Source organism: Nyctibius grandis, chromosome 23 (assembly GCF_013368605.1).
Source record: "Nyctibius grandis isolate bNycGra1 chromosome 23, bNycGra1.pri, whole genome shotgun sequence".
Taxonomy (NCBI): Eukaryota; Metazoa; Chordata; class Aves; order Nyctibiiformes; family Nyctibiidae; genus Nyctibius; species Nyctibius grandis.
The window spans coordinates 5971958-5987898 of record NC_090680.1 but is presented as its reverse complement, the minus strand read 5'-3'; the positions used below and the strand labels follow the sequence as shown (position 1 = coordinate 5987898).

The 15941-nt window shown below is 43.5% G+C and overlaps 1 protein-coding gene across 1 annotated transcript in view; it reads right to left on the bottom strand.

The window, feature by feature from the left end:
- DCBLD2 (discoidin, CUB and LCCL domain containing 2) overlaps positions 1 to 12926 on the bottom strand; it is a 46303-nt gene extending 33377 nt beyond the window's left edge. The window contains exon 1 of the mRNA XM_068417371.1: positions 12805 to 12926. Within this exon, the coding sequence (XP_068273472.1) occupies positions 12805 to 12922 (118 nt within the window). The 5' untranslated portion in view covers positions 12923 to 12926. The remainder of the gene's footprint in view (positions 1 to 12804) is intronic.
- Between the last annotated feature and the right edge of the window lie 3015 nt (positions 12927 to 15941).

Here is a 15941-nt window from a genome sequence, read left to right as displayed (position 1 = left end):
TGCAGCCACAGACAAAGGCAAGCCTTGTCTGCCTCTCGCTTTTGGCCACTTGTTCTCACACCCCTCCTGGTACTGGAGGTAAACACTTCTGCAGCCACATGGTAAACCAGAGCAGGGATTTGAGATAAAAACAGCTGTTAGTTTTAACCTAGAGCAATCCTCTGATTTATTTTAGTGTGCACATGCAGCAGTGCCTTCCCTGACAGAGGGACAGGACAGTGGGAGGGAGGGAAACACCAGCAACTGCTTCTTCCACCAGCACTGCCAGTCTATGTTTGCATTTTAAACAAACTTGAATCCCAACCAGAAATGTAGAAACCATCCCTCCTCCCAGGAAGACCCGTCACACAAGAGTGGGGCATGGGCTTCAGGAACTGAGCTGGCTGAGGACGAACCAGTGCCCCTACCCATTGCCACAGCACAGCGTCGGATTTCAGACAACTCACCTCTGAGGCAGCTCATTGTGCAACTGCCAGGGGCAGGGCAAGGGAAGGAGGGCAGGTGGGATCACGGTTGGGTCAGCCTGGATTGATTTACTTGCTATGAGGCACCCTTAGAAGGGTAACGAAATTACGAGTTGAGGTTTAACAAAGATAGGAACAGGACAAAAGGTAAAGCATAATAAGCATTTTTGCCTTTCAAAACGTTGGCAGCTCTGTAGGGGGCATAGGGGAGACAGAGGCTGATTCTTGCTCTCACAGCAAAAGTACAAAATTTAAGATGCCGTTACAACAAAATTTTACTGTTTTCATTTACAACGCTAGCCACATGCTGGGCTAGTGATAATTAGCACTTTATTATTTTCATCTGTAAACATAGCTTTTCAATCACCATCTCTGGAAATACAGTCTTAACTTTCAGCCACTGGATTTCACACACAAGAGTAACACTTAGCCTTGCTAAATTTAGCATCCAAAATACAGTAACATTTTAAAACGAATTATCTCAAATTATTACATCATCAAAGCAGGTAAGACATTTGCTCTGCTATCATGTACTAACCAAACTGACTACTTCAAATTAACAGAAAAGAAAGATCAGCTGTATAAGATTGTGTAGCAGGGCTTTTGCTTACCCATGTCAGGGAAATGATGTGAATAAGCTCCCAGGGAGAGCCATGACTTGCTTAAACAGTATGAAGGCAAAAGCAGCCTACACAGACAGGCTAGCCATGGTAAAAAGGGATTTACATGAGGACTCTGTAAAGGGGCTCTACGTTCAACGATACGTAATGCAGAGGCCCCTCTGATCCGCTGCCCATGCTGAATCATAGTGACAGCTCATGTTGTGTGTTGTCTTTTGTCTGGCACAAGCAGCTTGCCCGCTTCCCAAGACGTATCATTTACTTAGCAATCAGCACCCACACTTTCATAAAAATAAACACTGTTGTGCTTCAGTGCTCTAAGCGCTACACAGCAGAAACACAGCTGATGAAGGAAATGAAAAATCACACACAGATGGTCACCCTAAACTCTGCGAGAATAAGCAGCAGTCATGGTCAGAATAGGATTCAAATCTCTCAGAAGGTCTTCAAAGTTCTCACCACACCAGGACCAAATGAAATTTCACAAGTCTTACAGATGTCAACAAAGCAGCAAAAAATTCTCCAATCATACCAGTAATTCACATGCTAAATTAACATCACAGTCATCTTTTTCTCTTTTCCATTATCAGTTCATAAATGAGACCACACAGCCTACACCGCAGATCCATGGTGGCATACACTGATCTAAATCCCAGCCACTGCAGTACCACCGTGCCATTTACCCAGCTGCAGCTGCCCGCCCTGCCCACCATCGGTGCTTATCGTACCCTTGGTGAGCTGTACAGCAGTTTTACACCCAGGTTACCACCCTATCTGCCTTTTACTGACCTTATTGCAGTCTACAGCTACCTGAAGGGAGGTTGTAGAAAAGTGGGAGTCGGCCTCCTCTCCCAGGCAACTAGCAATAGGACAAGAGGACACAGCCTCAAGCTTCGCCAGGGGAGGTTCAGGTTGGACATTAGGAAAAATTTCTTTTCAGCAAGGGTCATTAGACATTGGAAGGGGCTGCCCAGGGAGGTGGTGGAGTCACCATCTCTGGAGGGGTTTAAGAAAAGACTGGACATGGCACTTAGTGCCATGGTCTAGTTGACATGGTGGTGTCAGGGCAATGGTTGGACTCGATGATCCCAGAGGGCTCTTCCAACCTGACTGATTCTGTGATTCTGTGAAGGGTACGGGTATGGGTCAACAAGGGTCTAACAATCTCTGGAGCCTACACAATGGAGAGGATGAAAGGTAGGGACAGGGAGGAGAGGGTGAGACAGCAGCAGCCAGTGGTAAAAATCATGTTTGGCTATCATGGAATCAACAGAAGTCAGCAGGAAGGAAGCTGATAGTTTGGGTACCTGAACAAAAAACCAGCGGGGCATCTAGATGCTTTCAAAAAGAAAACCACAAAAAAGTTGGAATTATTTGCACCCTGTGGCTGCACCAAGAACAGCGACTTTAAATACCAGTTTCTAACTCTCTAAAGCTTGTCGTCCAACTGATGAAACACTAGCATTCCACATCTCTGCACCAGTATTTCCTTCTGCCAGTGTAGGTGACATACAGCATCACCTTAATTTCTAACACTCATATTCAACTCCAATTTCAAAATTACGATGGGGACTGTTTGGGGTCGTGTTTTGGAACAACATGGCTTCATTCTAGTGTCATGAAACATAATACACAATCTGTTCTAAAAGGTAATTCATACCTAATTTTGCCTTGTAGATGTTCCCTTAAAAGGAAGGTATTTTCACACTTGTGACCCTCTATGAATACAATCAATAAATCAATTACTAAGATTATTAACTAGGAAGATGACAGTAAATTTACACACTTGAGTCACTGGTTTTTAAGTGCTAGAATTATCACAAAAGTATGGTAAGAGCACGTAGGAAGTCAGTAGTGTGTGAAGCTCCAGTAAAAACTATCTGTGAACCTTAAACTTGCCAGTCAGCTTTGCTGTAACTTCTTCACAGCAAGAAGAAAAGGATGCCTTATGTTACAGAAGTGGAGATCTTCAAAACAGCTCTTTAAAAATGAAGATATAAAGTAATGAAAATGCTTTATTTGACACTTTCAAATATACTGGAGAAAAAGATAAAAACCGATCACCACTGGACTTCATATTTAAGCGTTCAAAAGAGTTAAATTTAATACACCTCTTTCCACCCTTGTGGTAATAAGACATGTTTTGACATCTGTATACAACAGCATAAAAATAGAAATTAACAGACAATGCGGTTCAGGGCTTCCTGGCTTCACAAAACTCACGGATTTGTAAAAGAAAAATTAAGCACCAGTGGCTTCTTTCCACCACACTGAACAAGGCAAGATGTTTTGCCCACATCTTAATCATTTTGGAGCAAAGCTGAAATGACCAGATAGGGATTTAACAGGCTACAGTCCCTAAGATGCCTGCTATGAAAACCTTTGTGCACTTGCTGGCAAACATAGGTGCACAACATACTCCACATACATGCTAGATCACTGCAGTAAACTGTCCTTTCAGAGCCAAAACCTCCTAACTCTGAGAAGTAGCTAAGCAAAACTGCACCATGTAATTCACCTTCTCTTCCCATCGCTTTCCTAATTCATCTTTCCACTCAAGATATTGAGGATCTTTCACCTGCCTCATTCCTGGGGGGTTTCTCTATACAAAACCCATTTACATCCAAGCAGCTATACAAGCTGTTTGTCTTGCCAAGTCTAACTAATATGCCACTTTAGTTTCACCTCAATATAAAACTAAACGTGCAAAAATAGGATGTATAAAGAGAACTGTGACAGAGCTGCTGAAACAGTTCAGTGTTTCTATCCCCCTCCCTCAATATCTGAAGCTGTGACTGTGCACTGAAACAACTACTGCTTCTACTCCAAGAAACAGCAATTAAGATACCCCCCCAAAAGATTTCCTCTTCACAGTTAGGCAACATTTGAGATCTTAGGATTGCCCAATCTAAGTCCCGGAAAACCACAAATGGATCACTGAATATGAGGAGAAAATGGCATTTAGGGATGAAAAATAATTAACCTTTTGCAAATCTGGAGTAATTTTACAAAATATCTATTTACAAGCTTTGTTTAAATGCCAGACCAAGATCAACAGCATTAGCCTAATATGACTGACAGTATCTGTGGTGGCCGACCCCTTCCCTCCCCTCACTTAGCAGCTTCAAACCAGGGCAGAAGAATTATCTGCTCACAACCATTTACGGAAGCATACCAAGCTTTTCAAGTTCCCTTTTCCACCACTAATAATATTCCTCAAGGATGTACCCAATGGTTATCTCCCACAGCACTTCAAGTGAAGAACCAAGAAAATCAGCGTATTGTTTAAAGAAATGGTTCTATCAGAAGAACCACTGTGGTGGAGAAAAGTTAAAAAAAAAATATCCATGTGGTCTCATGCACAACACATCAAATTTCAGCAAGACTGATGATCCAAAGATCAGTAGCTGGCAGGATTACTGTTCTGATGGATACTGTTCCAGTCCTGGATGAGAAAACCTCTTCCTTGAACTAACTTTGGAAAGAACTTCAAAAATCTGGGAGGAAGGTTTAGAGGAGATATTAACAAGGGAAGTTATAAAGTGTGAAGGGGAGTGTTTAATAAAGCATATAGATGATCTGACCACTGACTTTATTTTCATTTTTTCAGTATGTAAATGATGCATAATCTCTGGAATGGGGTTAATAAGGTAGTCTCCTGGGATTTTGCTGGAGCTGAATTCCATTTTCACATCATCAAGAAAGTAGGAACGTTAAAATGTAACACATTTATTTAAAACTTACTGAACAATGAAAAATGTTAAGAAAGGTATCCGCACAAAACAGAAAAAAAAATCTGAGAAATCTGATACTTTTTTTAATACTACAATTAACAGAACTGATGTAATACAGTCTTGCCAATGAAAGACAAACTTTGGTGTAAAGAAAGCACTGGAGAAAAAAAAAAAAAGGAAGAAACACGCACACAAACAACAAACCTCCAGACTTTACCTCTCAAAAAGTGTTGAGTTTGAACCTCTGTGATCCTAATTTATAGGTCATTTTACAGGAAGATGGATTCACAGTATTGAAGACAAGAAGGGCCCTTTTAGTATGATTTCTTGTACACCACAACTGCTTACATTTGGCTAGTCACGATTCTAACCAAAGGGAATTCAGGATGTTGCATTAAATATAACTTTCGAGAAAGTTTTCAGACTTGATTTAAAGGTATCTTGAGAAAGAGAATTTTTAGCTATTTCTAAAGCTAGCATGCTTTAAACACTCAGAGAGGAAAATAAACAAAAAAATCCCACAAAACCAACTGTTTCTAAGATATTCTTAAAAAATACACCTACTTCATTTATGGCATATGGGTGAATTCCTTAATATTCAATACCACTATTGCCAAGAACGACAGAACTAAGTTCATGAACTTTATTCATCTTACACAAAAACATTTACTAATGCAACAGATATGTATGTTAGCATAGCAATGGTGCAGAACTGCAACTTCCCTGATTGTGTTACCCTTCAAAAACAAGATGCATGGAATTTCTCTTAATAGGACAGAAGTTCATTCAGTCAAAAACTTGAAACTTAGTACTTTCAGTAAGATGCTAAGAACATCTAAGTTCTTAAGATCAGCAAATAACTGTAAGAAAATAATGACTACCTGAGTCAAAATGCAGAACACATATTGTACTCAGAGACCAGTGAACACACCAAAACATCCTTTTCATGCTAGCAAAAATTAAAAGCAGGAACATCTGACAAGTACATATTCAGCCCCCATTTACACATATTCTGCTTCCAGGAATCCTTTTTCTTAAAAAAGATTTACCTTATTTAAACAATTGCCAATAGCTAAGAATCCTTGCACTTCTAATGGTTCATGCACTTAGTATTTTATTTTACGTATTTCAATTGTTTTATAGCTAGGGAGGTCAACTCAAATCACAGTCTCACTGCAAACTCGCCACGAAATATTTAGAAGTATGAGTTGTCACTTGTTATCAAAGAGAAACTCAGATGTGCTTGATTTTCAGGGTGCAACTATTCTCACCAAAGTCAAAGGGATAACTAATCACTGAGCTTCAGCACCCAGCAGCTGTTTGCTGGTCCAAGCCTTACAGACTGCTAACTCATGGTAAATTATTTTTATTCCAGTATTTGTAGAGAAAAAAGAATCTAACCCAAACAGAACTGACAACTATAAACATAGAGATTTTGTAAGAAATGCCAATGGGAAGCATCCAAAAGCCATAAGCAGTATCAGGTGATTGTGTACAATTCCAAGATCCCACTGCTTGAAACAACTGAGATACCAGTAGCTAAACAGGTATGATCTGCCTTAAATTAATTTTTAAAAGAGTTTAGCAACCATAAAGAAATGTTATCCTTTTACTGCTCTTCAACAAGGGAAACTAAGTGGTCATGCAGGGAAACAGCAGAAATGACATGCCCGAAAAAGAAACAGCACAGGTTAAATGTTTCTTACCCAAGGGCCAGAGTTTGTTTTCTTTTTCAAACACTAGAGAAAGAATTCTTCAAACAAAAGCCATTTTCAAAATCAGTGCTATTCTATGGTCCAAATGTCAAATCACTATCACGTTTTCAAGTATCATTTTTAATTCAAATAACATAAAAAGTGTTCAAATATAAAGCAACAAGCTCAAACAGAATATGAATAGTGCAGCCCAAGCTGTTTGCCTCAAATAATGGAAGGCAAAGCATGAAGCTTAGCAAAATCTGGTATTTCACAGCCTCACCACACTAATGAATGAGCTTCCCAGACAATAACCCACCACTTTGCATCAAAAACAGCACTGAAAATGTTATCGATCATATTTTAATACAAGTTGCTACATGGCCTTTTACGTTAACATTACTACTGCTCCCCCTCCCCAGCCTCAGTTTAATAACAAATCCACAGTCTATGTTTGGACAATGGTTTCAGCTATACTACTGTTTTAAAAAAAAGGCCACAGATGTTTCATAATATTTGAAATTTATCTAAAAGCAACTCTTAATCAGAAAATGTCAGAGGAGAGGGAAATCCTTTGACTACAAAACGAATCCCAGGTAATCCTAACTGCTTCCCCAAAGCACAGGGGGCAGCTGCAGAAGTGGGGGTGACGTGCAATAGCTTATTTGAAAACCTTTCAAAATATGGCTAATATAGAAACATTTCCCAATATGAGCAGCAATTCCAACAAGGATTGCATTTGTACTGATGATTATCTGAGCTATCAAAGCTGATGCATTCAAGGCAGCACTTAACTAGCTGATGACTGAAAGTATAGCGAACAGCAATGATCACATTAAAAACCTAATGAATCTTTTCCCAGAGTATAAAGCAGGTGGAAGAACTGCAGAAAAGGACACGGATTATTTTTCTCTTATGTGAATAACATAAGAAAACATTCCTCCAAATCTTGAAAGCTGAACATCTCCGTTCAGTAGCAGGAAAATAATTTTCCTAAAGACTGCGCTAATATGCTAGAAGGTCACTAGCTTGAGATGCACACAGTAACAGCACACAAGCTGCTGAAAGGTCATTTATGTTTCCTTTTTAATACCAGTGCAGATACTTGATTTTTACAGCCAGGTACACACACACACACACACACATAGACATCTAAGACCAACGTGCACTGTACTGCTTAAATCCAAAGCAAAATGCAATATGTTCTGGAACCAAGTATGAGAACTCTAAAAGTGTTTACACAAAATGGTGATTCCTGCTTTCTCTAGAGGAGAGGACTAGGCTAGCACGACCTCAACAGGCTCCCGAAGCTAAGCTGAATCAGTACAGAATCAGTAGTGCGAGGCAACCTCCCAGAAAGGATGGCTCCGCAGAACACATGGATGTGCCTTCTGCCCACCAGACCCACTTAACCACTTCAAATAACGCTCAGTAACTGGAGGAGGAAAAATAACTTTGTTGAGATTCTTGTTTTCAAACGCAAAGAATTGTCACCATTTTTAGGTCTACACTTCCAATGCCAGCTCACTTCCCCCAGGAGCAGCATTCCTCCACACAACTCTCTAGAGTACTGCTCCTCCTCCTCCTCCTCACTACATTTATCTTCAAGGCGCAATGCTGGGACGTGAAAGAGCATCAGAAAACCGGAATCAGCAGACATGTCAGCTAAGTCTGGCAGAACTTTAAGCCCCGGTCTTGAAAAATTCTTCTGTACTTCTCAGCACAAGGATGAAGGGGATTTGCCTCAGCACTCCTGCCTACGTGGTACCAATCCCTGAATCCTCGAGAGCCTGTATTCTGCACAACTGCATCTTCAAAACACTCTGCATTCTTAAGTAAAATTGTCATATTAGCAAAACCAAATAGTTCAATAGAGCACTGCCCTCCCCATCATAAAAGTCTTATTCTAATGCCAATTTGAGGGACAATAAACCTCTCATCCAAAGAGCTGGGGGTCTTTTTAATCAAAATAATTCCTTATGGGTTTGGCTGTGACTCTCTTCCTCCCAGATGAGCCCAACCAAGGCCAACAGATACAAAGGGCAATCAGCTACCACCCAATTTAATTTAGCAAGAGTAGAAAATGGCACTTGTATGAAGGGCAACACATGACAATTGCTCATATGGCAGATGGTTTTGCGGTAGTGCTTTACACTCACATGCCAGGAGCTCTCTGCAGCAGGAAAAAGACACCTGTATTGGGCTACCTTGGAGGCTGGAACCCTTGTCAGTTCCCTGTCCAGAAGGAAATAACCTCTTCCAGGACATCTAGGGAGAAGCCACAGCCTCTTTCCCTCCCTCTTGCCCAGCTGATGGATATGTAGAGCCACCTTCTCTTTGTCTGCTTCCTTCTCCCCAAATCAAGCCACCTCGCTTCCAAATCTATAGCTGGAGGACATTGGTGGATCCTTTCAGGCTTGAAGTTCCCAACTGGAAGGTCATCTTAGTGACCAAAAGGGACAGACGGTTATTTCCAAGTCTGAAACAAAGTTTAAGGAAACGAAGTTCACAAAACACACAGCTAGCTCTAGTCTTCCCACCTGTCCCAGGAACTTCTGAACTCAGAATACTGCAAGCAAAATTCAGTCCTTCAGTGACAAAGGCAACGAGACACCCCTGAAGAGAAAGCAGCCAGGAAGTCGCAACAGTTGTTTGTTTCAGCCACCAACATCTGAATGACCACGAGCTATTCCAGGTCCTACAGAAAGGCAGAGGCTAGGCTGATGGATCAGCATGTGCCGAATTCTGGACTGGCCACAGTCAAAGCCACCATTGTCTACTGCCTTGCTGGATGGACAAGCAGAGTTGAGACCAGGAGCGCTGCAGAGAGAAGGCGAAGGCACACAAAGGAACTGAAGAGGAACAGGCAACACACAACGGATCCAGGAATGCTGCAGTTCAGTCACAAAACATAAGGACATGGAAAAGCGTTTCATTAGGCTCAGTGTACACAGAGCCATTAGTTCTTTCACTCAGCTTTTCAGATCACGGTAACTCAGCACCATACATTCAAAAATTATTTTCCTCTGCTACACTGAAGCAAACATTTTTAAGCTACAGTGACAAATCATTTTCTTGTACTTTCTTCAACGATGTTTGAGTATATAACAACATCCTTATGGGTTGGTATTTGTTTAGAACAAAATGTGGGAATCACATTCAAAAACAAGCATTCAGAGTTTTTTTAAAAGAGAAGGTTGCAAACAAATCTGCTTCAAATCACTCAGGAATCAACTTCAGAATCTAAAGTTTATTTTTAATTTAAGGCTGTATTCCAGTTTTATATGCAAATCAGTATCCACTAGGAATCCCAACAAATGGCTACCAAACTACATGTGTGATAACAAAGTTCTTGCTCCACAGGCCCTACAATCTTCATACCTCCAGAATAACTGAGACATTGCTCAACTTCTACTGTGATGAAAGCTAAGCAACCATTTCTCTCTTAGGTGTTTCTCTCAATCCAAAAAAAGGTTAAACTCAACTAATGAACAGGCCATACCGATTATATGTCAATAGCTGAACATCTGTTACAAGCACTGTTTCTCCAAATGCAAACCTCAAAGAGCAGGAAGCTTACATGGTGCTGGATTGCTTTCATTCACACCTGCTTAATTACATGAAAAACAAATAAACCACTTTAAGTACTTTTCAAATACCGATTTCCTTGCAACCAGGAGCTAGAGTCACTACAGAATTGTTTCAAAATCACAAGAGCTGACTTGCACACAGCAAGTATATTCACACAGCAGTACCCACACTTTTTCATTCCTCAGCTTGCAGCTATCTGGAAGGGGAGGAGAAGGAGAACAGTTGACCCAATATTCAAGTTTCACATTGACCAAAACCATATTGTTATTTTTAAATCAGTTCATACTAGGGATGTGCTCTTACAGAAAAGCATGTGAGAAATTAATGTTCAGAACAAGATTTAAATACCACATAGTATGTGAGGCTTAGAGCTGCTGAACAGTGGAAAAGAAAATGAATAGTAGCTTACTAACAGAGAGGATCAGCCTCCCTAATGCAACAAATGAGGCTAGATTCCTACATAGTATAACTTACTGTATTTTTATAAAAGAGCTTAAAAGCCACTTTAACTGTGAATTTCCTAAGCTTTGAGTACTTTCACTGGCAATCAACATATTCTCTTAGAAGCCTGTGCATATATTTAATACACTAATTTACTAACAGCTTTGTGCAGACTCCTCATGTCCAAGACAGCAGTTTCATTTCTGTATGGGACTCGTTACACAAATTAGAACTATGCCAGCATTTGAAGATACAGGATATGGGCTCCCCAACCTTCTCTGGAATAAGATAAATGAAAATATTTTGGCAAGGAAACAATCCCTCACAAGCAGAACTTTTCTTAGAAGCTCCAATAGTTTCCCCTACTGAAGAGCATTGTATTCAACACCACCAGAGACCCTAACCTTAAAACAAGCTCTGCTTTTTGTTACCAAATAAAATGAAGCTTGTTGATAAAGCGGTTCCCCTCCTGCTCAAAAGCGAGACTTCTGTGCAAACTTTAAGCATTAACTAGAGGGACACTGTAAACTGAAATTCTGGGTAGGAGCTCTTCAGCGGTTTCTCAGTGTACAGGAAGATAAAGTGACAGCACACCTAAAAGCCTGCTGTCCATGCAGTCCTGCTGCTTGCTGCGTGGTCCCACCTACTCCAGCATACCTTTGACCACTCACTGAGCCAATTTCACTCAAATAATCTGGAGGAAAATTATGACTGTCCCCCTGTCCCCCTCACAGTTATTTCAATTTTCTCCTAGAATAACAAACTCAGTCTGCTCACCAAAAGGTCAGACAAGTGTCAGGTCAGCCCAAGTATCTGGAGTGTGACGGTCCTCCAGCATGAACTAACACCTTGCTGCTGCCTCACTCACCCAGCAGCAGCCTTCAAAGACTAAATGTTAAAATAGCCCCATTTCCTCTCAAAAGCAAATGGGTCTTCTCCTCTTCCACTATAAATTAAACAAAACAGAACAAAACCAGGTATGCCAAATGCTTTTTAGCATTAGCTTTGTACGTGCATAGCAACATACTTAAAAAAATTAAATGCAATTAGCTGGAAATAAGATGAAAAGGTAAGTCAAAGCGACTAGTTTGCTCTATGGACACATCTGACCTTTTTCCATTCAAAAAATGAATTCAAATGTACGCTTAACAGTACAGTGCATATATTTCCAATTCCCTTTGTGCATTTAAATACAGCATTTGTGACATTCAAATATATTTCCATCTCTGAGTTGCCCAGAAAGAGAAAGTTATGTGAAAACAGTTGTTTCCGAAACGAAGCAAGACCAGTGCAAGAAGCGGAATTGAAAACCATAAAATTTCTCTTCTCAACCCCTGTATTCACAGAAGTGAAAGTTTCAAGATGCTGTCAAAACATTCACTCCCACCACTCTGTCCCAAGCAGATGATCAAAGTGACAGTTACTGTGGCATCCTCTGATCTTCTGCGATGAAGTGACCAACTTGTGCCTCATAATTTTTAAAGTGCTAAAGCTTAATCAGTAATTCCACCCGAGGAGGAGAAGTGCCCTTGACTTCTCTAAACAGAAACAAAAAAAAACACCAAAAAAACCCCTGCCTATCGCAGATTGTGGACTCTCATCCCTATATACGCTTCTACACACTCTTGAGCATAAGTTTATTTACACAGCAAGCAGAGTCTCGCCTTTATCCGCCTCCTGGCTCACGCAGAGCCTGCCGAGGAAAAGCCCCGGGGTCACCCGCGGCTCGGGCAGCCTCCCCCAGAACCGGGCTGTTGTTCAAGGCGACAAACCCCACCACACCCTCCGCCTTCGGGCTGCCCCCAAGCTACCCCTACAGCCCGGCGCCTCCCTCCCCCGTCCCCTCGGCCGCGCCCCGCCCGGGTGCAGCCCTCCCGCCCCCAGCTCCCCCCGGGGCCGCAGCGCGGGGGCGGCCCAGGCCGGGCAAGGCCCCCCCACACCTGGGGGGTGTGCGGGCCGCCGGAGGGAGCCCCCGCGCCCCCGACGGGGCGGGCACCCTACAGTGGGGGGAGTGGGGAAGGAAGAAAAGGGGGGTTCCAAGAACGGGGCTCTTCTTTCGCCCTTTGTCGGCCAGGGAGGCGGCAGGGTCGGGGTGCAGGGCCACAGGGCGGGGGGGAGACCAGAGGTGGGGGGTCCCCCTTCCAGCAGCAGAGCCCCGGAGGGCTGGCTTCCCTCGCCCGCCCGGCCGCCTCCTCTCTCTCCGGCCGCCGGGCAGCGGGGCTCGCCCGCCGCCGCCCTGCCCGCCCGCTCTCGCACCCACCTTTCTGCGCCCCGGCGCCCCGCGGCAGCAGCAGCAGCAGCAGCAGGAGGAGGCTGAGGCGGAGCAACGTGGCCGCCTGCCGGGTCCCCGCGGGGAGCGGCCGCCCTGGGCTCACCATGCCCCGCGGCGTGGCCAGCGCGGCCGGCAGTCCCAGGGCATCGCGGGCTGCGGGGCGGCCGGGCCGCGCCGCGTCTCTGCGCTGCGCCCCGCAGCCGCCAGCGGGACGCGCCTGCGAGCCAGCCAGCCCGCGCGCCGCCAGCCGCCCCCCGCCGCCGGCCCAACCGCTTCCGGGTGCGCGGCGCGGCCCCCGCCGGCCGCGGGGCTGCCCCGCTTCCTGCCGCCCCGCCGAGAGGCGGCCGGGGGAGCCGCGGGGGCCCGGCGGCTCTGCGCGGGGGAAGCCTCCGGCGGCGGCCCCGCAGAGCGCGGCCCCCCCTCCTCGTCCCTAACCGCGCCCTGGGCGCTGCGGGGGTGCGCGGGGAGGGCGGGCGGCGCCGCCGGGGCGGCCTGCTCGGGGTTAACGGCCGCGAAGCCGAGTCGCTCCGGGAGTCAGCCCCTAAATGCCTCTTTATTCCACCTTTACGAGTTGGCTGAGAATATTTCCCCTTTTTTTTTTTTTCCCTAAAGTAGCGATTAAGTGAGGCAAAATTGCCTGGAAAAACAGAACTCCTTGGAAACATGAGTTTTGCTGCTGTTCTAATTGAAGAGGATAAACTGGTGTCATGGATCTCCACACGCAAATGCGAATTCAGCTCTAGAAAAAGCAAGGGGTTGGCTACAAAGTCCCAAGCCACTGCAATTATAGATCTTGCCTTCTAGCTTTTGAACATTTACAGCATGTAATCGGAGAGGCTTGCTTTAGGAGGCTAAAATCACGCATGGGGGATAGATACTTTAAAAAAGTAACTTTCAGTTCTTAATCACAACAAGAGGCAAAATAGCACATTTGCAGAGACTTGTGTTAGCTGTTACCATACTGCGTTAGTTCCCCCAGCATATTTTGGCGGGGAAAGCACCCTGAGCACCGGTAGGATCGAAGAATCACCTTTGTAATACCATCATCATCATGGAAGGGAGCACCTTATTACATGTTTCTTAGTGGTAGATGAAAGGAATGTAATTTTCAGATGCTGATGAAACATTGTCATGTCCATGCTTCCACAGCTACAGTCCCAGCCCTGTTTCCTTCCAGCGAGGTCGGAGGGACAAGAGGAAAGGTGAGAGTGGCACCCACGCAGACGTCATTTCACATTTCTTTCAGCTTCAGAATTGAAACTTTCTCAGCCCTCCACTGGCCAGGCTCATGCTCACCACAAAGGAGAAGAGACTTGGGACTCCACAGCTTCCAAAGAGTAGCCTCTCAGCCAGTACAGGTCTAATGGTTCAACCTTTCTGCTGTGGAAGGGCTGTTGCAAGTCAACCCCATGTCCTGGTGGTGTCCAGCTCCAGTGGTTCCACTGTAAAAAGTGTCTTAAGAAAGAAACTGTTCTCCTCTCCCTCTCCTAAACAGCTCTATGAAACAGAGATTGCTTTCCTGACCAGTGGTGGCCAGTGCTGACTCCACTGAAACGGCAGGAAAAGCATCTCAGGAGTCAGTCTTACCCAGTTCACAGAGTTGCTTGAAGAACTATTTAGATGATATTTACTAATTGTTTTAACATTACTGGTCTGTGTTAAGAGGCTGAAAACTGAACTATGCCAAAGTCTATGCTCAGAGCTTATTAAGGCTTTTTTTCTCACAGACACATGCAGAGCATTATCTCTCCTTCCTTGAGCATATCAACCCCACCACTTGTGCCAAATCATGGAAGAATGCAGAATAGATTTGGTTGCTCAGACTGAAGAGAGCAAAATTTTGATGCAAATTTTTTACCTGTTTGGCCCACAGTTGTGCCACAGCAGCCAGGAGGTGGCTTCTCATATATTTAGGGAATGTTAAACATGAGGATTTTAGTACATTTCATCTTTTCCCGCTTTTGAAACCTTTTTAGCAACACACGAAGAGACCCCAATAAAAGCAATGTCAATGGAAGGATATCTCAGAAGAGGCTGTTTTAAGTCGGCTTGTAAGATGTAATAATCACAAAGACATCCTGCAACACGTAACGGAAGATGAATCGAAAGTAATTTATATGCGTTCCTTTGTCTCCCATTCACCAGACGCAGAAGTTCGTGCCACAGGTCACGTGAAGCAGTTATATCACTATAATAACATCCTTTCTGTGCTACAGAGAGCACATTCCTAAGATCACTAATCATTAGTGGTATTTGTTGTGTACTGGAAAAATCACTCCTTGAATAATTTGTGGGTTAGTAGTGCCATGCATTAACAGGAGCATCTGAACATCCTACGCATAAATCAATAACAGTCTCTAGTGGACCTGACAGAGGTTTCCTCCTGTGTTATTTTCTGTTGTGAAGGCTGTGTGGGGTGTTTTGTTAGCTTGATTCGACTGTTACAAAATTTTTTATTTGTTCATGTAAAAAGGATATCTGGATCTGTGAGAGGGTTGATTTCTAAAAGGGGTGTGAAAACTTGGAGAATTCCTGAAAGCAGCCAGAGGCCAAATTTGGTTAATCTATCTTGGAGGTTTGTCCCAAAGCCACATTCGCTGACCACAAATGGTTTATGTGTGCCCTAGGTTACATACTTTGCAAAGGGAACATCATCCTGAAGGAAGTGGTGACAAACTATGAAAGGTTATACACCCTAAAAGCCTTAAAAATGTATGGAATCTACAGAGCCAAAGAATTAGGAATATGGTTCCATTAGCAATGCAACTCTTTGGATGGCTTATCTTAATATGGGCTTTTTATGCAACAAAAAAAAATCTGAAGACTTAGATAAATCCAGAATCCTCCCTGGCTTTCAGAATCTTCCTTCTTCTAAGATTTCAGCACAAAATGAGTTTAAGCAAACCAGCTGCAGAGTACTGCACATTTCGGTCTGTGAGAGTTCCCAGGCATCTCCCCTGGGGGAAATAGAACTGTATAATAAAGACTTCATTTTAGTTTGTGACTTAGAACTGTCATCAAATCAAAACAGATACAGAATTAAAATGGTGTGGGAAACAAATACAAGTATAATATCATACGATACCAATATCATAAGGCAAGTTGCCAACACGTCTTAAGAAATC